At 40.7% G+C, this 22,848-nt stretch overlaps 3 protein-coding genes across 5 annotated transcripts; 2 read left to right on the top strand and 1 right to left on the bottom strand.

Moving 5' to 3' along the window:
* The first annotated feature begins 796 nt into the window (after positions 1–796).
* mri1 (methylthioribose-1-phosphate isomerase 1) lies at positions 797–14,233 on the top strand. 2 transcript variants are annotated; one of them, XM_058640570.1, is made up of 7 exons: positions 797–1,296; positions 4,394–4,617; positions 7,520–7,689; positions 7,784–7,960; positions 8,306–8,530; positions 10,448–10,603; positions 14,079–14,233. In XM_058640570.1, the coding sequence occupies exons 1-6, from the start codon at positions 1,165–1,167 to the stop codon at positions 10,579–10,581; spliced, it is 1,062 nt and encodes a 353-aa protein (XP_058496553.1). In that variant the 5' UTR covers positions 797–1,164; the 3' UTR covers positions 10,582–10,603; positions 14,079–14,233. The 2 variants fall into 2 exon arrangements, with proteins under 2 accessions (XP_058496553.1, XP_058496552.1); XM_058640569.1 differs by lacking the exon at positions 14,079–14,233 and having other exon boundaries at positions 798–1,296; positions 10,448–11,469.
* A 2,278-nt stretch (positions 14,234–16,511) lies between these two features.
* c10h19orf53 (chromosome 10 C19orf53 homolog) lies at positions 16,512–21,898 on the top strand. Of its 2 annotated transcripts, none has more exons than XM_058641722.1 (4): positions 16,512–16,661; positions 17,556–17,611; positions 17,691–17,875; positions 21,384–21,898. In XM_058641722.1, exons 1-3 carry the CDS (start codon positions 16,571–16,573, stop codon positions 17,835–17,837), a joined length of 294 nt encoding a protein of 97 aa, XP_058497705.1. In that variant the 5' UTR covers positions 16,512–16,570; the 3' UTR covers positions 17,838–17,875; positions 21,384–21,898. The 2 variants fall into 2 exon arrangements, with proteins under 2 accessions (XP_058497705.1, XP_058497704.1); XM_058641721.1 differs by having other exon boundaries at positions 21,381–21,898.
* On the bottom strand, positions 19,023–21,385 carry si:ch211-196h16.12 (regulator of G-protein signaling 5). The gene is made up of 5 exons (XM_058641720.1): positions 21,175–21,385; positions 21,036–21,092; positions 20,890–20,942; positions 19,979–20,142; positions 19,023–19,466 (listed from the first exon to the last, which is right to left on the bottom strand). The coding sequence occupies exons 1-5, from the start codon at positions 21,216–21,218 to the stop codon at positions 19,299–19,301; spliced, it is 486 nt and encodes a 161-aa protein (XP_058497703.1). The 5' UTR covers positions 21,219–21,385; the 3' UTR covers positions 19,023–19,298.
* Positions 21,899–22,848: the final 950 nt, after the last annotated feature.

The raw sequence follows: 22,848 nt of genomic DNA, 5'->3' as shown, positions 1-22,848 counted from the left end.
AACAATGTGATGTGTCTCATGAAGGTTATTTATTATTATTTATGTTGTTATGTCCATGTGTGTCTTTAGTATGTTGGCTATTTAAGTTTTTTACCTTTCACACTAACTGCACCTCAGCACTATGATGCACATTTTGCACTTCAGGTTAATTTCTTGTACACTGTTATATTTTTGATTCAGGGATGGTTGTTCATTTGTCCTAATTCATTTTTGCAGGGTTTTTTAATGACACAATACTTATTATGACTTTCTTAATAGTGCACCAAATAGCAAATACTCCATATTACAAAAAACCTAATAAAAACTAAACTAAAACAAAGCATTTACAGAGGATAAAAAGTAGCAAACCCGCTCTAAAAACTCCTTAAAATCCAAAACTATCATAACCTCAATTAGGACCAGGTTTTGGTCTCAACTAGCAGGTTCAGAATCAGCCTCTGTCCACCAGTCATCAGGTTTTTGAACTGGAGGGAAAACTAACAAACTTGCTGACACATGCAAAACCAAGTTTGCACAGTTTAAATTGTTTCTTTGCACAATTTCAATTGTTTGTTTGCACAGTTTCCATTGTTTTGCATTATCAGCTGCTTAAAAATTTTGCACCAGCTTAGTTTCATTTAGATGTATTGTACTAATTTCTTCTATTCTTTATATACTTTATTATGTATAACTTAATACACGTTTTACTACTTCCTTGCTGCTTCTGTAACAGGATGAGCACACACACACACACACACACACACAGAAAAATGGGAGTCATGATGGACAACCCGCGAGCCTTCGGTGGGCGTGGTCAGCGAGGCGGCGGCTTCCTGCTCGTGTGAACACGTGGTTCCGTGTCTGCTTCCCTACTTATCTGTCACTGAAAGGTTCTTCCCTCACTCCTCCACCACCACCACCTCTTCTTCACCTTTTCACACAACACAGCAGACCTGCTGCTGCTCCTCTTCTTCCTCGAAACCACGGTGACTTCCGCGTGTTTCCGCCTCAGAGAGAGTGAAAGTGTGTGTGTGTGTGTGTGAGAGAGAGAGAGAGAGAGGGTGAGAAAGAGGAGTGAGTGCGTGTGTGTGCGCGCACCCGCCCGCCCGCAACCGGTCCGTCCGCGATATCCCCCCCCCTCCCCTCCCCTCCCACATCCCCACTATCCCGACTCGTTCTTCGGTCATGACGCTGGAATCGATCCGTTACCGGGCCGGGTCTCTGCAGGTCCTCAACCAGCTGCTGCTGCCTCACCAGACCGCGTACGATGAGATCCGCACTGTGCAGGACGCCTACGAGGCCATCAAGTCCATGAAGGTACGGAGCTCTCTCCTCGTCTTCTCTCCTCCTCCAAACATCCCTTTCTCTCTCTCTCCCTCCCTCTCTCTCTCTCTCCCCCGTGTCGTTTACTCGGATCTTTGAGCTGCTGAGCTGCAGCTCGTGCATGTGTCCCTGTCGTCGTGCATGTGTTTTTGTCTCCCTTGTCTCTCTGTGTCTCTGTGGTCTTTGTGTTCTCGCCGCTGCACGCATGTGCTCTGTGCGCCCCTGCGTGTCGGCCTCTATCACAGTTTTGGATGCACCAGCAGATCCAACATGTATACACCCCCCCCCCCCCAATCCTCGATGCGATTCATATAATCAGGTGCAAACGAAACGAGCTGGGTCTCTGCACACAGCCACCAAGCCGTCAAATATAACCCCCACATCCTCCTCCTCCTCCCTCTCTTCCTCCTGCTCTTTCTTTCTTTGGGAGAGATTATTGATGAATTATTAATGACCTTTGCTCAGGTTTTTGTTGCCTTCTGGTTTTCTGGTGCTGCACTCACTGACACCTTCACTGCATGTACAGTTGTGCTCACACACTGAGGGGGTTGCTGCATGGACAGAGATGAAGTTTGGCAAGAGTGGACAACCTGTGCATTTGTTACCTTTCCTGACATGTAGTCCTCATGGAGACCAAAGCCTGGTCAGTGTGAGGCAGAATCTCATCTCTGAGGAGCTGGCCATGCTGAGGGCACCGGTTTGAATTGAAGTGGTTCTATTAAGTTTAGGTTTAGGCATTAACTGGTTATGGTTAACAACTCTTTGTTTAGGCCAGGGATTCTGCAACCTTTACTATTAAAAGAGACATTTATGTCCTCCTCTCCACCCAAATTAAATGAATCTGTAGCCGTGAAAACCCATATGACCCATAAAATGATGTGTCACATATATAAGTTGTTCATACAGGTATGCGTTATACAAAATAATGATAGCTTGTTGCATTAAGAACTACAAAAAGAAAACATTTGTTGACATTTCATTGCTGTTTATAGCCAACCTTTTAAAGTGGAAGAGGAAAAAACCCGACTCTGAAGTCAAACGGAGTTCTTCTATTGTTTGTGGAAACGAATGAAATGAAAAGTAACCCACTTTGAAATAAATAAAGCAATATTTGGAGTGTATGTAGCTCATGTTTGAGACAACCTGCCCGTCATACAGCAAATATGTGGATCCAAAGAAGGACAGGACAGGGTTTTCAGTGTCACACTTGACACAAGACATTGGAGGTGATGCACAACATATTAAAACACTTTTATTCATCACCTTGATCTCTAAATAAGAGGCGTTCACTTTGATAGAAGCAAATGAAAACAGAATAAAAATAAATGTTTGGGTTTCTTTTATTCAAAGCTACAAGGAGCCACTGCAGAAGGGCTGAACAGCCACATGTAGCTCTAGAGCCACACGTTGCAGACCCCTGGTTTAGGCTATCCAAATGAATGGAAATGTCCTTAATAGAAGAGCTTTGCAAACCTGTGTGTGTCATACTGAAGGAATGAACCATAAGCAGGGGTGTGATGTCATGATATTTATGGAGTCTAATGGGACAGAGTGAGAAATGACTCCAGTACGGCTGCATAAAAAACTGCATGATCACGTGATGCAATATTTCTATTACATTTGATATTGACGGTTATTGCGGCAAACGTCAGTCAAGTTGAGTTTGATTTTTGCTCGCAAGTGAAAGTCGAAGAAACCAGTTGATCGAGATTTTTAAGTTGATGAATGGAAAACATGTACAACAGAGACCTTCAGGGTTTGAAATAGTTACTGCAATACCTGTGAGTTTGGTTCATGTTGGTTGCCAAATTTGACAATTTAGGCCAAATAACCGACGTTACATCTACATACATAACCGCTATGCTGTGTTCACACCAGACGAACACTTGCAACAAATCGCGATGGCCAATCAGCGTTGAGATTCTCCGAATGGCGTCACATACTTGCCAGCGGCCAGACTCCGCTTGGGGAAACGTATTATTCGAGCTGTACGACACTTTATCTGTTCTGGAAACGTCTGCAGAGACGAAACTGTTGCCTTGTGTGGTTACACAACACGCCATGCGGCGCCGGACACAACTTTGCAAGTTTCACCATTCAAATCGGGAGTATGGATGAGAGCCGCTTCCAGCAATACTTTAGCATTATGCATGGCGACGGTTGCAACAATTCTTTGGCTGATGGTGAAAATAAATGCCTGTTACTTCTGTTTAAAATATGGCGACTTACATCCCGTGCTCCCATTCCGTCACAAAATGATCCCGTGGCGTGATGCAACAAATTTGCATCCGGTGTGAAAACAGCATTGCACGCTCATTTTATTTTCATCAATATTGAATTATTTGTTTAGTTTTCTCGTGCCGTCGACAGGCGTAGACAGAAAGTGAAATTGTGTTCTCCTTTGGTTGAGCCATATTTGAGAGGGGAACCGAGGCTTTTTAGGTTTGGCGTAGTTCAGCCCGCTCTGCTGGCACCGTTTGCGTTGAATTACCACTGACCACGACCCCAAACCAAAACATAAACACAGTTTGCAGCACACAATGAAAATGTATTTTGTGGATACTGTATACTGGCTGCAGTATTGTGGCCAGTGAAGCCAGGATGTTTCCATTTGTCTCTGATGACACAAGATCAGGACAATATTTAATCTAATATGGTATATTTAAAACACATTTTGGCACTAACAAATATTGCGCCATATTACACCATATTGCACTTTCAAGCAAACTTTGATTCATTGTTCACCCCTATGTTTAACCACGTTTTCCTTTCACAAAGAATGTTTCAGAGCAGATAAAACAGATTGTGAAATAGTTACCTTTGCGTTTTAATCATGTTCCTTCTCATGTCATAATAATATGCCGATGTTTAACCCCCCGAGAATTATGATCGTAATATTTATACGTCATCTTTCCTTGACCTCATGATGTTTTTCCAGAAATTTCAAGGAATAAACAATTTCCCAACCCCCATCATTTGATGGGCCATTTATCACACTCTCTCACACACACACACACAAAGACACAGATACAAGGAAAGTACAGCCCTAAAATTCTCACCATGATCCCAACTGTCCTCTCTTGTGTCTTAGGTACGCGGCGCCCCTGCCATAGCCATCGTCGGTTGCCTCAGCCTGGCTGTGGAGCTGCGGGCAGGTGTTGGCGGGGATGACCCTGTGACCTTCATCAGGGAGTCTCTGTGTCACCTGACCTCAGCCAGGCCCACCGCGGTCAACATGGGCCGTGCCGCCCGCGAGCTGATGGAGTTTGCTGAGAACGAGAGCATGGAGAAGAACTCGGAGCAGCTTCGAGAAAGGTGAGCTGGCTCCAGTAATACGAGAGACCCAGAGACCAAGCTGGATGATCAGAATTTGGACAAAAAGCCTTGTCACTTGTCGTCATTATATTGATAATGTTTGGATAGTTTTTTTCTTTTTTTTTTGGATTGGATTCCCATGTTTTGAATGAACGGTGGACTTGCATCCATGAGTGAATTTGGGCCAAATACAGTACGTCCAGTAAAGTCCAGCCTGGTCCTTGTGAGGCAGAACCTTCATCTCTGAGGAACTACTCATGCTTAGGGCTACGGTTTGAATCAAAGTTGTTGTATTAATTTTATTGTTAGGCATTAACCGGTTAAGGTTAGGGGAACCTTTACTATGCAAAGAGCCTTTTATGTGCACCTCTCCACCCAAATAAATTAATCTGGAGCCGCAAAACCCATTTGACCCATAAAATATAGATATACTATATACAAAATAGTGATCGTTAAAACTGTTGACATTTCATTGCTGTTCTTAGCCAACCTTTTATAAAGTGGAGAAAAACACCTACTTGGAAATAAAACAGAATTGTATAGACCTAGTTCTTCTATTGTTTGTGGAAATGAAAGTGGGTACCCACTTTGAAATAAATAAAGCAATATATTGGATTTTATGCTTGGGAAAACCCGCCCGGCTCACATACAGTAAATGTGTGGATCCAAACATTGACAGGACATGGAGTTTGGGTCGGTTTTCAAATATTAAAACACTGTTCTCTAAATGAGAGGTGCTCACTGTTTTATGTTCCATAAAGTCGTCGTTAACATGACTGTAGAGGAACTGCATTTGCGCCGGTAAAATTATTATTTCCTCCACAGGGCAACATTAAAGCCCACAGACTCATTACCGGCAAACAACCAGCACATCAGCTGCTTCTGTGTCATCAGTCAAGAGTGGAAATGTGATGTAATCTCCGCTCATGCTATGCTAATATGGTGCCGTTGCCTAATAATACCTGCAGCTCCTGCACGTCCCGCTCCAACACCAGCTGACGGTGTCTTTCTGGGGGAAAAATGAAAAAAATTGTGAAAGTTATCGGGACACCCGTCAAGTGAGAACTGGGAAGCCCGCACACCTAAAGCAACACTGCATAGCAAATAGCAGTGTGACAAGAAATGTCCTGTGTCGTGTTTTTTTGCTCAGGACTGTAAAACTGTCACGCATCGATGCGATGATGTGTTATATTAGAATCCTGTCCTGGTTTAGAAGATCAGGGTTTAACCAGATGTGACCGACTGACAGAATGTACAGTTTTGTTTTTTTTAATGAAATACAGACGTTAATTATGGGGGAAATAAGGCTGCGTTCACACCAGCTCCTTCTTAATGGAACCCTTGTTCGTTTGTTTGGAAGTGCGGAAGTGTGAAAACAAACTCGGACCAGCTGAATGTTGAACACACAACCCAATTGAACTGAATCTAGCAGTCTATTGGGTGTGAATACGGCCTAAATCACCAGTGTCGGAGCGGGAACTGATACCAGCAGATAACTGGAGTTAAGATCAGTATCGGTATGAATGGGGAAAAAGAAGTTCTATTGATCCTGGTTTTAGATGAAACCTATATACTCTCTCTCTTCTTCTTATCGTGGGCTGTGAATGTTATGATGAAACTGTGAAGCTAAAAACTAATAGAGAATGAGTCATTAACTGTTGAGCTTGTGCTATTTTACTCTGGAATAGTCAATATATAACAGACTGGTACGGTATCTGCATCCACGACTGCCAAAATGACCAAACAAAAGTGGTGGTGGTGGGGGGGGGGGGGGTCGATTCTTTACAAGTGCAAAATGGAGGAAACCAGACATTGATGTCATGGACGGGAGATGGAGAAGAAAATAAATGGCATTTTAGATGGAAGGATAAATAGAAACATGCAGCCATATTGTAACCGTAGACCTGATGGTCATGTCCACACAGGCAGATGGAGCCATTTTTTTATCTTTAGTCCGATTGTGGGCCACACGGTTGGTGTAGTGGTTAGTTTGCATGTTTTCCCCGTGTGTGTGTGTGGGTGTGTGTGTGTGTATTTTCTCCAGGTTCTCCGGCTTCCTCCCACAGTCCAAAAACATGCAATATGGGGATTAGGTCAATTGGACACTCTGTTTTTTTGACCGTATGTGTGTGTGTGTGGTGTGAATGTGAGTGGTTGATTGTCTCTCTGTGTGTCCCTGCATCGACTGGCGTTCTGTTCAGGGTGTGACCCCGCCTATCACCCTATGTCAACTAGAGCTGCAACTAACGATTATTTTCTTAAATGATTAATCTGTCGATTATTTTCTTGATTAATCTTTTGGTCCATAAAATGTCAGAAAACCTTAAAGAATGTTGATCGGTGTTTGTCAAATCTGGAAATGATGATGTTCTCAAATGTCTTGTCTCAAATGTCTCAAATTTGTCCACAAACCAAAATGATTCACTTTTAATAATTTCTTTGTTATCCAGAGCAAAGAAATGGAGAAAATACTCACATTTAAGAAGCGTAAACATTCAGAAATCTTGTTTTAATCATAAAAAAAGCTTATCAAAATAGTTGTCGACTCATTAAGTAATCGGTTAATAATCGATTAATTATTGGTTATCCTGACTATGTTTACTCACTGAAATGCATCAGGTTGCTGCCAGGTGAGGGTCTGATTAGATATTTTCAACTGATAAACTAAGCAGTGCATCAAGTGTGGCCAGTGACTGTGTGCCATCTCTTTTTAAATGGTTAAATAAGTGGATGTATGTATTTCATATAAGTGAACACAGCAGTAAGCTACTGGAAAGCTACTGGAAAACCTTAAAAATGCCCCCTTGAAAGTGACCGTGGAAAAGGTGTAAAGAAACACTGTATAAATCCTGACAATGATTTATACATTGTGCGACCTTCTAAATGTCCCACCTCTCTACAGTGTCATTGCCTGGATCGAAGACATGCTGGAGCGCGACGTCAATGACAACAGGAAGATCGGCAACAACGGCGCACAGCACATCCTGTCCGGCGTCCCGAGGGACTCTGTGACCATCCTCACACACTGCAACACCGGCTCACTAGCCACAGCTGGATATGGGACTGCACTGGGTGAGACTGAAGGCCGCGGGTGTGACTGCGCAGAAGCATTGTTGAAATATGACTGGCACTGTAAACGAGTGGTTGTGTTTGTGTTTGTGTGTAGGCGTGGTGCGAAGCCTCCACGCGCTGGGGAGGCTGAAGCGCGTGTACTGCACGGAGACGAGACCGTACAACCAGGGATCCAGGCTGACGGCGTATGAGGCAGTGGCGGAGGGAATCCCCGCCACGCTTATCACGGACAGCATGGCGGCTCTCACCATGAGAGAAATGGACATCACAGGTCTGTGTCGTCACTCGCTCCATCCGTGTTTTTGCTTGCGTATGAAAAAACGCAGTGGAAACGCAGACTATTGTTTTTTTGTGTGTTAATGTATCTCATACATGATTTTACGCTTCATGGACGAGGAGGTAAATGCAATTAAGTGTGATGGGAATAGAGTCAATGTGACTGAAACATCCATCCAGTTTCTGTGAAACGGGCTGAGAGTGATGCCGCTTCTCCACCACATGGTCCCGTCTCGCCTTTTAGTGGCAACATTTGAGTTTCTGAGAACAAATATGTGTCATTTGTCTATAATCGGCTGCTTATCCATCGACCTCTGCATTTTCTCTCTTCCTCTCCCAGCTGTGGTGGTGGGTGCAGACAGGGTGGTTGCCAACGGGGACACGGCCAACAAGGTGGGCACGTACCAACTGGCCATCTCCGCGAAGCACCATGGGATTCCCTTCTACGTGGCTGCACCCAGCACGTCGTGCGACTTGAGCCTGGAGAGCGGCAGAGACATCATCATCGAAGTGCGACCCCCTGAGGAGCTCACCAGTATAAATGGAGTCCCCATAGCAGCAAAGGGTAAGACGTGTGGGATGTGAGTGGTACTTGTTCTGGGGAAGGAAACAATAATAGAATTTTTATATATATATATATATCCTGGACAGATCCACCAGTCCATAGTTTTTGAATTTTCTAGATATAACAAAGAGAATGGTAACAGAAGAGTTAAACAGGTTTTTTCCTTCTCTAACTTTTTCTGTTTCTGGCACATCTGAGTCTCAGTTGACGCTCAGAAAACACAGGTGTGAGCAGCTTCACCTGGGTTTAAAAAATCCCAGCTAAATCCAGTGATTTGATATTGGAACAGGCTTCAGAAAGATGGATGAGCGTGGCCCGTACCCAGTGTCTGACCTCAGCCCCGAACGCTTTGCACCCTCTGACTTCAGTTGAAGTCACGTGGCATTTAAGTGCTTAAGTGAAAGAAGGTGCAAGGCTGCAGATGTTATATAAAGCACGGACGGCACTTAGTGAAATCACATTACCTGCGCAGAGACATTGTGTGGTTAGTGAAGTGAGAGGCTCCGATTGCAGAAAACACTTTGTGCTTGAGAATTCAGTTTTTATTTGTTTTTAAAAGATTTGTTTCTTGAGCACTAAACAAATATCTAGAGGGATCCACGATAAAGACATTCATTTAAAATAATAAATGGAATGGAATAATGTCAATCTAGTAGGGCTGTCAATAGATAAACTAATTAATCTCACATTTTGAAATGAGTTAATCTGGATGCTTTTCTGTAAATCTATATAAACTCTTTATTCATGCATCAGAGTTTATCTGCATCCCACCTCCTTCCCAATTTCCCTTTTTATGTTAATGTCTTTCTTCCCGTTGTATTTTCGACTTTGGTTGTTAAATCTGAGATAGAGGGGGGAGCACAAAGATCTCAAAGACTGAGTTCCTGTTCTTGGCGTTGGACGTCGGGTATGTGACTTTTAGGTGAGAGTTGAATTTAGATCATTGGGCAATAATTATGTTGCCAGGGGGGGGGAAAAAAAGAGGTGTAAAGTGACATCGCAGTAATTAAAGCACAGTCATTTAATGAGCACACATGCTCCAGGAGAGGTGCAGAGCGGCGCGTCTGCTTGTGGGTTACTTTTGTCTCTCCTTAACTTTTCCTGTCACACTGGACGGCGACTAATAGTTTATCTGCCAACACTGATCTTGTGTCAGTGTCGGCAGCGGATGAAGCGATTATAATAGAATTTCACTTAGTGTGCTCACAGGATATACACTATTATACATGGAAAAATAATGTATGAGCTAAAATTTAAATGCAGAGTATGTCATTTCTGCCACCAGGGGTCTCTCAATCAAAACAAGGACGTCTTAACCACCAAGTCAAGTCAAGGGTGTTTGCCGTATAGCATAGACGGGTAAAGCGGATGGCGTCATTAAAAGGCAACCAGAATTATCATGAATAGAACTTTCATAATACTGATTTTAAAGAGTGATGGAAATATTTAAGCTATTGTAAGGACTGTACTATGGCTGCAACTAATGTTTATAATAAAAGTAATAATTAAACCTGACAGCAGATGACCTAATAGAAGGTTTTTTTTGTGTCAGTTTTTAGCCCCTCCCACTTCCAAGTTTTGCCACATTCCCCGAGCCACTTTCAGATTTTCACATTTTCACCAGGTCTAGGTCAAGAATCCGTGCGTTTTGGGGTATGTTCAGGCCCTCAAACATGCAATTGATTTGGAGGAAAAATAATAATAAGAAGAAGTATAACTCCTTCAGTTTCAAAAGGGTTCTACGCACTATGTGCTCAAACCTTAATAATACCAATAATTTGGAGCAAGTAGAAGATTGTGTTTAAAACAATGGAATACCAGTTTAACACACAGTGATTTTCTCCTAATTGGTTTTCATCTTTTCTTTTTTTTTTTGAATGCCTGACCACCTCACTCATCCCCGACTGTTTACTGCAGGTATCGATGTCTGGAACCCGGCGTTTGACGTGACTCCTCACCAGCTCATCACAGGAGGCATCATCACAGAGCTGGGAGTCTTCCTCCCCTCTGAGCTCCAGGCTGCGCTCACCGGCCGCCTCACTGCCCTTTAGAGCCGCTCAGTACCTCCTGCTGGTCCGTGTGCACCACTGCACCTTAACATCACACACACACACACACACACACACTCAAAGGGTCATGGTTGTTGTAATTAAATTTTGATAAAGGCACAGTCACTGTTACACGTCAGTGGTGCACGGAGAAGACGACACACACACACTGAAATGTTCAGTCTTTCACTCGCCCACACACACACACACACACACACAAATGCTTCACCGCAGAGTCGAGCAGACGCGCGCGCACACACACGTGTGCGGTCTCTCTTTTCTCTTTCATTCGTCTTTTTGTGAGGTGTCTCCATCACGCACGTCCTCCAGGTTTTCCATGCTGTCCGTCCTCCTCTCTCTCACTGCCTTGTTTTCCTTCAAAATTGCCCCCACAACAAACTATTGGCTCTGAATTGCACTCTCTTTCTGAAATTCTATTTGGCAGACTGTTTTCATGAGTCATTACTGAAGTAGTTTTTCAGGGGTTCTTCAACAAACAAACAAACAAACAAACAAACAAACAAACAAAAAGGCTTAGGCTTGACTGATGTTCTTTTAGTAGTGATTTTTGATTCGCCATGGTTTCTAAAAATGCTGCTACCCATTTGTAAATATACGTGTCCTTGCTGGTAAGATGTACATATGTAGAAAACAAACCCCTGCTAGTAAAGTGTACTGCTATTTGAACCAAATATGTGGTTATTTTAAAAATAAATTTGACATCAGAAATGTTATATTAACATTTAAGTTCTGTAGTTTTCTATGTCACAATTTTTTGTAGTGGGTGGAAAAAAAAAATCAAAATTTATTGCTCATAGACTTTTTTGGTGATATTTCCTCTCACACGTTTTATCCTGTGTGGCAAAAAATTTTGAAGAAAAAAAAAACAAACTAGAATTTTGTCTATCGTTTGTCAGCTGAAGCCTATGACAAAACATGGCTGTAAATATACCTCACTCTTTATTTCATACTCCTGTGTTAACCAGAATCACACCGCCATCGTATTGATGTTCACCGCGCCGCACAGGACGCTCTGTAAAAAGCATCAATGTTAAAATGATAGTTCACCCCAAAATTACACATTGCTAATCTCGTCACTTGGCAGTCGAGACTTTACTAATGTTAGTGCACATACAAAAAAACAACAAAACTACTATAACAACACTAGCTGTTACACTTCAAAGAGGCACCCATGTCATTTTGGGGGCATTAACCTTCGTTCGTAGCCGTCAGTTTGCATCAGAACTCGTAAGATAAGTTAAGTTCGTTCATTGTGGGCTGTCGTAAAAATGTGGTGGTTCAAAATGGCGGCAATATGATATAAATATAAACGGCCCTATCTGACGAAAAGCCTTCTAAATGCCTAAATGCTCTGTGTTTGTCTAAGGGTTAAACATTTGTTGACCTCGCAAGTTTCTGACGCTTTCATCAATTAGTCAATTACTAAAAATGTCACTTTGCTTTGAATATAAGTCATGCATTAGTAGAGGTTTAAAGCTTTCAGAGGGAAAATGAAGTGTAGCTATTATTCAAATTAAAATGATTTCACTCAAATTTTATACACTGAACCTTTTTAAAATGAATGTTCATGTTGTCCTTTGATTGCCCAAAATCTCCACTTATTTGACTGATTTGTTTCCTATCAAAAATATAAATGAATGCACATTTTAAAGACAGTGGTGACATAAGGTGTTTATAGAAATGGATCCATTTTTACAGCAGGTCTTTCTTTTCATTTAAGGACCCATGTTGTCAGATTAGAGCAGCCATACTGTGAGTGAAAACCATCTTTGACCTCAGTGTCAATGTCAAATATGTCACAAACAAATTTGAATTTATGAAAATGAATTTTAATATTTGCTGCAGGACCGATCCAAGGCACAACTTGACACTCAAGTCATGGTGTTTAGTTGAGCACACAGAGACATATTTAAAAAGTAGATGATCTCAATGTCAAAGTCCTTTGCAGCAGTCATACTTCCTGTGTGAACAGCAGCTTTATTCTGGGGTGAACTATTCCTTTAAGATTGATGGGAATTGTCCTTTCCCCCCCCCCCCCATACTGTAGAAAAAGCTCTTCATCTGAAAACACACCATGGTGGTGAAAGGTGATTCCACCAGCAGTCAGAATGTATCACTCAGCTCAGATGATGAACCTGCTGTGATCGGTGGACTTCAGTCACTTATTGCCTTTTGTGCTCAATTCAGAATGTATTTCTACTGCACTGCTCCAAAAGAGTGAAGGGAAAACTTCATTTCTATTCAGCCCTCAACAGCTTAGGGCCGTGGACATTAAGGACATGTTCAGGCTGACAGTTCTAGTCCCCCATCGTTTTCTGAGGATATCCAAAATCAGGATTGAAAACCGGAATAAGAGGGAGATGAACCTCTCAACATTTCCATCTCGTGCTAAAAGCTATAATCTGTTCCACTTTGGATCGACTATAAACGTTTTTTTAGTTTTGTTTGTTTTTTTCCTTCTATAAAAAATACCTACCATGCATGCTTTTTTTTTCAGTCCGTCATTGTAAATGTAAGGGTGGTGGTTGTTGTTGTTGTTGTTAATAATAATAACTTTATGTATATTGCACCTTTCAAAACAGAGTTACAAGTTGCTTTACAATAAAACGAATAATGCCGGCGATTTTGAAGGATCCAAATGGTACTCATAATGAAAACACGGTACTATAAGATGTAGCCAAAAACATAAAAATACAACATTGACGACAATAAAGATAAATAATTATACAAATACTGAACAATGTAAATACACCTTATGATTATAGTGAGTAAGAGAATCAAATATAGACGGGGGGGGTCAGAACATTTAAAGCTTTATAAACAAGGAGTCAAATCTTAAATTCTTAAACTCACACGCCAGGATTGATGTTATATGGTCAAATCTCTCTGTGCGTATTAAAGAAACTAGTTGATTTAAAAAATCAGGGAGAACAACAATTGTAAATGTCAAATGCCTTTTGGAAGTTATAACCACTTTGACACTTGATTAATAAAGAAAGATAAATAAAAAAAATTGCTGCTAGAGATGACTCGATACCACTTTTCAATACTAATAATGTATAACCTTAAGTATCTACCCATACCAATTTTTTCCACTTAAAATAAATCCACATAGCGCTCATGATTGCTGCATCCCTTATTTACATTCTGGTCACATGACATGGAGGCTTACATTTCTCCTTAACTGAATATTGATGGGATATTAATGTTTTTTGGGGGGATTTTCTGTTTTACAGACCAGTTATTCTGGTCAGTATCAGTATTGTATCAGCTCATCCCCGATTGCAGCCCTGCATCGTGTGCCCACATTCTCTGTAGTTGAAAGTCAACATCTTGTCACAAATCATTGTATTTACCCGTTAGTCGTTGACTGTTATAAATTTTAAAACACTGTCATACGAAAGTTTTTCTGTGTGTGTGTGTGTGTGTGTGCGCAGAGTTCCTGTAGTCATGTGCCCACACTGCTCACTGCCTTACAGGTGCAGAACCAGAACAGCTCACTGAAGTCCCTCAGTCCTCTCCTACACCCTGATCAGTGTCATGTAGCCACGCCATCATCTCATCAAGCTCAATGAGACCCGGGAAAGAAAAAAAAAAAATCTCAGGCAGTGAATTTACTTAGAGTAGAACCCACCCCCCCGTACTACTGTGACATGTAAACCCACCATATCCTGGTTTGTAATCGTATATATTTGTGTGCAAGTATAAAATCAAATAAACATATGATAATTAGTAAATCATCAGTTATTGTTAATTAATCTGTATTTGATAAATTGCTTTCGACAGGATCCAGAAGTTGAAACTTCCAGAAACTAATCCTCAGCCTCACCTGTGCTTACATTGCCCACAATGCACCTCTTACAGCCAACGGCTCCTTGCGGGACTTCTGGTATACTGCTCGTCACTAGCTAAAGGTCCAGTGTTTCACAATCACTCACACAGTCAGATTTTAGTCCGACTAAGACAATAATTCAGCTTTCTTAATGTCTAAAAACTACTCGAATCGAGCTAGTAGACTAAACTTCAGTCACACTAAAAACTTAAAGGAATACTAAAGTACATATAAAACACTTATTTTAAGGCAATGAAAATGAAACCAGTTTTATTTTAAAGCAATAATACACATGTGTATACTTATCTGCAGTATCCCATTTTCTGCCAGTAAAAATGTTACACACTGGACCTTTAATGTAGTCGGGAGCATTGGAATGTCCCAGTTTAATGAGTCTGATATCAGATATCACATAACACACAAACGACACCTATGTTGACTTAATCCTGCTCTGGCAGATACACAAAAAACACCTTTCTGATGTACAGCACCACTGAGACTGAGAGGGTCCACTATCAATGTTGCCTAATGTTGTGGATAATTGCCGTTATCATTGCCCCATATCTCTAAAAAAAAAAAGCTGTTATATACGCTTCCTCACCAATTTTTTTCACCCTCACCGATCACCTATTACACTTCAACTCTCAAAGATGCTGGTTGGTGTCACACACACACACACACACACACAAGCAAGCACGAAAAGACACTTGTGTGTTTGACTTTTCTCTCTTTTTTGTTTTGTACAGTTTAAGACATCACACGTTTCGGATACATGTAGCAACTGTGTGGCCGTCACACCGGTGATTATTTCTTACTAAGACTTAAAGAAGTATGAGACTCTGTTTGTCTGTACCTCACGATTATTAACTGTTTGACTGTGGTTTGTTGTTTTTATTTCATGACATTGTGACTCCTAGTGACTAGGCCATTAGTACACAACACTGGGGAGGCCCCCTCAACCGTACACACTACCTCTCCGTCTGCCTACACGGACTCAAAACGCTGAAATGCACGAACATATGCACTTAATGTGCCAGGCTGCAGCAGAAGCAGATTGACAGGTTGCAACGAGTACAAAAAATATTCCCCTCTCGCTTGTGTTTTTATCTTGATCCTAAAGTGATCCTTTCAGTTTCAGTTTGCCTAAACAGTACAGTAGCCTAAATTCTACAGCTGCATTGTTTGCATTCTATGTTTTTACCCCACGTTTATTAAGAAGCAGTAAAATCAACTGAATTCAAAACTATACCAAACGTGATGAAAAATTGGGTACCAAAGTGTTTTCCACAATAATTTGATCAATCAAAGCGAAGTATTTGCATTTTTATCACATCGATTAGTACGATGACCTGCAGTGACCATGGAAGGAGTGTTGTTCAGATGGCCTCTTTAAGTGCAAAGTATGTTATTGTCATCGTTGATAATCACTTGATTTGGGTTTTACTTTTGTAACATGTTGCAATAGTTCAGACTGGATTTTGTTTATCTATATATAGATATATATATCTATATATAGATATATCTATATATAGATATATATCTATATATGAATATAATGCTGTAAAGTGCAGTCATGAATCAATTGAGATTTCTCTTTCACATCATACAGTTAAAAAAAAGAATAAAAACCACATTAAAAAGAGTTGTGCTCGTCTCCTTCTAACAAAACAGCGGGCGGCGTTAATGCAAGCAATTAAACAATTTAAAATTTGCAAAACTCAATTTAGGTTAAGGAAACAATGGTTTGCATATGAAACTATACAATCAATGTGTATGTACACAGATATATTCCATTCATCTGCATCCAATTTCATACAAACAAAGGTGCATGTATATAAATAAAACAGTAGCCGTAAAACAAATTGAGAAACAGGAACAGCAGAACAACAAATCATTTTTGAGTCTAGACTACTAAGACTAGTGTGGTTTTTTTCCATTTGTTTTTATGAATAAGATATTTACCCCAAATAATAACTACATTTATCATTGTGACAGCTTTTTGGGCAAACCATTCATCTAAATCAAAATCTTGAGTACGCTTTAACACCAGTAGGGGGCAACATAGCCAGGCTGCCGGACGCGGAACAAGCATGGGAAGAAGACGCAGCGTGACCCAGTGTGTACTTCCGGTTAGCAAACATGGCTCAAGGTTCGCAGAAGTTTAAAGCCCAGCGGCCCGGAGTCTCCAAGAAACAGCACCAGAGCAAACTGAAAGGCCCAAAGAAAGGAGGTATGACGCCGGCATCTTTATCTGTTCGTCTTTGAGTCTCTGAGGAGACAATTATGTGTAGTCTATCAGTATCCACGTGTGGCCTGCATGCAAACGACCCCCTGTGTGTTTATCGTGTCCAGCAGAACAAACGTTGTTGTTTACATTTAAATTTCAGCCACAGAAGTGTTTCTCTCAGGTGTGTTGGAGCAGGGGAAACGTGTGACACGTGCAGGCCACACTGGGTTTTACACTGGGAATATCTGTCTGTTTAGTTCAGTTATTCTCCACTTTATCTTTTAAGGCTTTAATGAGAACTTAATTAACGCCAGTTCACCTGTCGTCATCATTCACCTGTCTGTGCTCATCATTCACTGCCAAAGTTTCCAGTGAAATTTTTTTTTACTCGAATGTGACTTGAATGTAAGTAAGTAAAATGACTTACTTACATTACGTTTTTTTAATGTTTTCGAACATTATATGGACCAAATGATTACTCAATTAGTTGTGAAAATAATCGACAGATTAATTGATTTTAAAGAGTAATAGTTAGCTGCAGCTCTAGTGTAAACATTCATCATGTTTATGGGATGATCTGTTAACCACCCATGGCCACGTACAGAAAACTGGGTTTAAAGACACTAAAAGCAATTTGTCCAAAAAGACACTTTCAATCAACACCTTGAATGTAAGATTAATTGCATAAATGTCAGGGTAACAATGGAAATGTATTTATTTGCATAATCATTTTCAGATAACACTGAACTGTTATTTGGTACCTTACGTTTACAATTAACAACGTACAGTTCAGGCCTCGGTCTTATTTTGTATTTATAGTTTTATGTCATAAACAGTTGGTAATAACTGGAATATCTGGAAATTTGATCTCTTTGATTTCTTGTTTCTTTTGTAAAGGCAGGGCCATTGCACCTAAGAAGTCTAAAGTGATTCAGCAGCAGAAACTGAACAAGGTGAGGAAAGCGTGTGAGGAAAAGTGACAGTGGGCCCTGTTTTTGCTTATCTTAACCTTAATGCTGCTGTTTCCTGAAGGATCTGGAGGTCGCCATCAGGAACAAGATAGAGCAGGAGGTGACTCAGAAGGCCAGCTCCTCCCTCCACAAGCGGCTGAGTGTGGTTAAAGCACCCAGCGATAAAGGCCACGCTGGAGCAGCACGACCAGGAAAGAGCTCCAAATAGGAATCAGATGCACCACCTAATAGCTGCAGATCATAGAGGTGTGTATTGCAACAAGTGATGGACTTGCACATCAGTTTCCTTGTAACTCCAAAGATGACTTCAGGAATACCTGAGTTCTTGATGGAATGCTTCACTCTCTACAAACATGGACACAAAAATATTAGCCACGTCATACCACGTAATGCTTAAAATGGAATTGATATAAGAATCATTGCATTGTATTTTTGTGATTCTGTTTAATTTTAAAGAGGCCTATAGAGAGAGAGACATTTTTGTTTTTGAGAAGTAGTTAAGAGTCACAGTTTTGTATTAGCTTGCATTGTGAAACTAAAGCATGGAAATTGTGACTGTTAAACCAGTTGTACCAGAGCCCTCACTTTATTCCAGTCCAGCTGTGACACTGTTCACAGTCATTGTGGCAGAGGACTTCAACATTTAATCGAAATGTGTTAAACACATTTTAAGTGTAATTTTAGCCATTTTTGATCATTTTCTGCAAATATTTAATGGTATTCAAAATGTATTTGTTAGCTGGGGGAAACATGACCTGGGAATAAAGTTTGGATGACTGAATACATTCTGATCATCTGCAGTAATCTGATTTAGTCTTTAGTTTTTTTCCCCCACACCAAATTAAATAACAAAAATTCTTTCACATTTACAAGACCCAACTTCAATGTGACCAATGTTTTACAGTAATTAAATATTTAATGTAAGTTGTTGTATTTCCTATCTGTGCTTCCTGATGCACATTTCTGTTTTCAGAATGTCGACAAATTGACGACTATATTTTCTGTATCTGCAAGTCATTTAAATTAAACTGTGTTGAGCTCTCAGCCAGTGTATCCTGAGGTCAAGAACAGTGAACAATATTAACACACATACTTATACATAAAATAACTCATCACGGGTGACTTAAATGAGCAAAAATTAGCAAAAATTCAGACTTAACCCTTAGAAGACAGAGCATTTTGGCTGCTTTTTTTCCATTACTATGTTAAAACGTACAGTGTATATACATCCCCCCGGGATTTCAATATAAACAGGTGTGTATTATTCCCACGGCGATTTGCCATTGGTGTGTCTGAGCACTAAGGGTTAATGCACAGATTACACCAGGAATGCAAAAACACTCCTAAGCATAGAAATCGCTGCCAGATTAAATACCGAGTATAGAGAAGCGTGTAGCAGTTTTAGTAGTAGTTTTAATATTGTTATCAAATGTACAGTAGCTTATGTAGTACAGAGGCATAATTTAGTTGCACCTACACGTTAGCTTCACAAAGATGAGGTTTCTATGTCAACACAGTTACTGCAAACTGCACAAAAATGACACGGTAAACAATCACAAAACAAAGCTACGTGCTAGAATAAACTATAAAATACAATCGACATGTCCAGCAGTACGGATTAATCAGCAACTTCTTATAAAGCAGGTTTGAGGTGATAAACTGTTGCCTTTTAAAAAGCCCTAATAGCCTCTATGCAGGGATGAGAGCGCAGGAAGCGAGGGAAGGAGTCTTTGGCCATCAGAGTGTAGATGGTGTGCTGTGCCGCCTTGAACATCTCGGGATAAGGAGAGTCTATCATACTCAGCAGAGTCTCACGAGTCTCAGCATCCAGGTTCACCTAGATGGGGGGCGAAAGCAGGTTATCAAAAGAATCACTGGATGTTCAAATTCTCCTATTCTGTGATGATCCTCTTATTTCCAACACACACAAAAACAAGGGGGATGGTGCATTTGACCCCCCAAGTCCTTTGGAGGTCATTCACCAGTGGTCATCCACAATCAGACCATACAACATGTGGACTCCCACAGGCAGCTGGGCATTCGCAGAGACCAACAATGGCAAGTGCACATGGAAGTCGTCTGTAAGAAGATGCACTCCCCACAAAGGCTTGGATATTTCTAATGGTGTAGCTTCAGTAAAGTCTCCTGCACTTCTCTACTGGTCTCCAGTATCATATAATCAGGCAAGCACAGAAGATCATTTCAGACCTAACCCTTTAACCACCAGGGGTGTCAAACTCATTTTAGTTCAGGGGCCACATACAGCACAATTTGATCTCAAGTAGGCCAGATGAGTAAAAATAATTTCCCCCACTGTGACAATAAAGTCTACGCTGTACAATAACTGACCTCCTTTGGTGCGTCAGGGTTGATGAACCGGCTGTAGATGCTGCCGGCCTTGGTCTTCTGCAGGTTAGAAGGTGAAACCTCATAGTCCTCGCAGGCCAGCCAGAACTCCAGGTTCTCCTCACTGAACTCTGAACGCAGGAACCCAAGAAATGCTTGAAGACCACCTGATGGAAACACAAACAAAAGAGGACGAGTCGGAGAGAGTTGGTGTAAAAAGAAAGAGAACCAGGTCACAAGCAGCAGCTTGGGTCATATGTATTATATATTTTCCCTAAAATGTCAACTTCTCCTGCTTTGTGTCTCAAGAAAATGGTGTCTGGTGAAAAGGTGTGCCTGTTCCAAGGTTTATTGTTACTTTATTGTCATTCATCATACATGCAATATACAACAAATCATAAACCAATATTAATAGGTAAGAGCATATTAAAAATAAAACCTAGTTAAAACCAAGCATCATGTTTAAAAAGGAAAATCTTTAAACCTTTGGAAATCTGAAATGTAAATAAGTCTTCATGTCAAAGAGTGTAGGAATCAAGCTAGTATTTCATTTATAATGAGAAGAATTTCTTCATTTTATCATGTCGATATAATATTTTTCTTTATATTTTACAAAATCTGTATATAATGAAGTGTTATTTTACAGCTTTTTTCTGTTTAAATAGAACCTAGACTGAGGTCAGATTCAGATATTTCACCTAACAAACAAACAAATCCATGCACAATCTATGCAGCAAACATTTACACTTTAATGCTGTCTTTGCATGATTATACATATTTGCATATGGAGGAAATAGAAAAGACGACTACAAGGCAGATATATCGTGTTGTCGGAGCAGAAAAAGCACAGTTGTTATTCAAAACAATCATAATGACAGAATTTTAACAAATAACGGGGGAAAACAGTGTCTCACCTTTGTGGTTCAGAAGAGTCTCCAGGTCCTGAGGAGTTCTCCAATCCTGAACCCTGAGACCAGAGACAGACACAGTTAATGTTCAGCGTCACTGTGAGTGCATGTCCTGTATGATACTAAAACAACAGTGACAGTCAGAGGTTTACTTGTGTTTGTGGTGCGTCTCAGCCAGGTGGCTGAATTTCACCCGCATCCCTTTTGCCCTGAAACGCACAAACAGACACAAGAAATGACACCAGTCTCGGCAGAAATCACTCACATTACAAACTTGTGATGAACACTTACCTCTCCAGGCATGAAGATGGCAGGGATGAAAGTCCCTTACACATGAAGACGTCTTACAAACCCAGCAAAGGAAAAAAAAAAAGAAGATCTTTTGTTGTATTTAATTACAGGAGGAGGTTTCCTCAACCATTCGGCCTCCCGAACACTGCTGCTCTTATATAGGTTTCACTGGATGTTATCTAATGTGCCAATCTGCTCCTTTCCAGCAGGTGCAGACATGGAAGCTGGAAAAAGATGAAAGCAGCTGAAGCGGGGAAGTGGTTTGCATGCTCGCAAACATGTACGCCTGTCAACACACGCATACGAAGCAAGTCAAGCGTGTGGAACAGGGAAATTAAAGCGAGAGGACATCTACTGTGTGTGGTCACTGGTCAGGGAGCATCAACAGACCTCCGCTGGTCTTTAGTGAGTGTTTTTCACAGGATAATGAAGTGATGAGGGAGCAGCAGGTGTGCTGAGGAGTCAGATAACCGCTATGCCAGTTTGAAAATGATAAGATAAGAGATAAGATAAAAGAAGGGGAAGGTGGTTCTTAAACACAGCATCTCTACAATAACGGCAATATCAGTGTGTTATATTTAAACCTTGTTTTCCCCAGCTCCTTTTTGTTTTGATTAGTGAGTTTATATTGGCTTTTATAAACTTCAACGTGGCTCTGCAGTAAGTGCTGCTCAATGTAACCACTGAAAATCATGTTACGGCACAATAAATATATAAAAATGCACTTAAATGTGTAATGGCTCATATTTTTCCATGTTTTATGTATAGTATATTGTCAGGCATGTCCAAAAGCCCAGTATTCTATTCTATTTGATATTCTTTGTTTTTATGTGTTATAGAGACAAATGGATGGAAGACATTTTTGAAGTTGCAGATTATTGTAAATTAAATGAGATTTGTAACTTCTTTCTCACACTTGTGTGTGCAGCATTCGCAGTGAGGACACTCATAGACTGCATTCCTGAGCCCAGTGATCACCAACATGGTGTGTGAAAGACTGACAGGGATAACTGCATGTATGAAATCACTTGCATGTATACATATGATCACTCAGTAAAATATTGATATTGTATAAAAACTGTGATAATCGTTACAAGTAAGCACTGGAATTAATGTGTATGCAATTGAATGCATAAAATCCATCATTTAAATGGTAAATTGCATAAAATGTTAATGGTAAAACCAAGTCTTATCCCTCAAAAAGCTCTTTAAAGGGACATAAGGACCAGCCAAAATGTCCTCACTCCCTATGGTTTATACGTTTTTTTTGGTCCTCACAAATACACTGTCCAGATTTCTGCTGGCTGGTCTTTCCAGCTCAATGCTCCCTTCTGGAAAGGGTAACCAGAACAAGTATGGCGGGCACAACTCGACTGTCTTTCTGAAGGTTTATTCCACATACACAGTTAAGCAGTAGTTAAGTTAAGTTGAAGTTAGTTAGACAGCATCTTGTTAGTTACTAAGTACAGTCAGTTAGGTTGTAAAACCGACAAGTCGTACAGGTTCTAATGATACGATGACCTTAAAGGCACTTTAAAGGCAACAGTGCTTTGATACCAGTTACAACAATGAACAGATAAATAGAATGAAAGACAAATAGCTTTGCCTGCTAGAAGGTTCTACATACACCAAAACAAGAACACACACACGCACTGTATTGACTTCCATTAGGCA

The sequence above is a fragment of the Solea solea genome, chromosome 10 (assembly GCF_958295425.1).
Source record: "Solea solea chromosome 10, fSolSol10.1, whole genome shotgun sequence".
NCBI lineage: Eukaryota > Metazoa > Chordata > Actinopteri > Pleuronectiformes > Soleidae > Solea > Solea solea.
This window is presented reverse-complemented; position numbering and strand designations above follow the sequence as displayed.

Excerpts from the sequence above, each read along its gene's own strand:
- mri1 (XM_058640570.1), top strand. The coding sequence starts at position 1,165 with ATGACGCTGGAATCGATCCGTTACCGGGCCGGGTCTCTGCAGGTCCTC. Across the intron at positions 1,297-4,393 it reads AGGCCATCAAGTCCATGAAG|GTACGCGGCGCCCCTGCCAT; the intron begins GTACGGAGCTCT and ends CTTGTGTCTTAG. Across the intron at positions 4,618-7,519 it reads TCGGAGCAGCTTCGAGAAAG|TGTCATTGCCTGGATCGAAG; the intron begins GTGAGCTGGCTC and ends ACCTCTCTACAG.
- c10h19orf53 (XM_058641722.1), top strand. The coding sequence starts at position 16,571 with ATGGCTCAAGGTTCGCAGAAGTTTAAAGCCCAGCGGCCCGGAGTCTCC. Across the intron at positions 16,662-17,555 it reads GAAAGGCCCAAAGAAAGGAG|GCAGGGCCATTGCACCTAAG; the intron begins GTATGACGCCGG and ends TCTTTTGTAAAG. Across the intron at positions 17,612-17,690 it reads AGCAGCAGAAACTGAACAAG|GATCTGGAGGTCGCCATCAG; the intron begins GTGAGGAAAGCG and ends TGTTTCCTGAAG.
- si:ch211-196h16.12 (XM_058641720.1), bottom strand. The coding sequence starts at position 21,218 with ATGTGTAAGGGACTTTCATCCCTGCCATCTTCATGCCTGGAGAG. Across the intron at positions 21,093-21,174 it reads CCATCTTCATGCCTGGAGAG|GGCAAAAGGGATGCGGGTGA; the intron begins GTAAGTGTTCAT and ends TGTGCGTTTCAG. Across the intron at positions 20,943-21,035 it reads GAGACGCACCACAAACACAA|GGTTCAGGATTGGAGAACTC; the intron begins GTAAACCTCTGA and ends CTCTGGTCTCAG.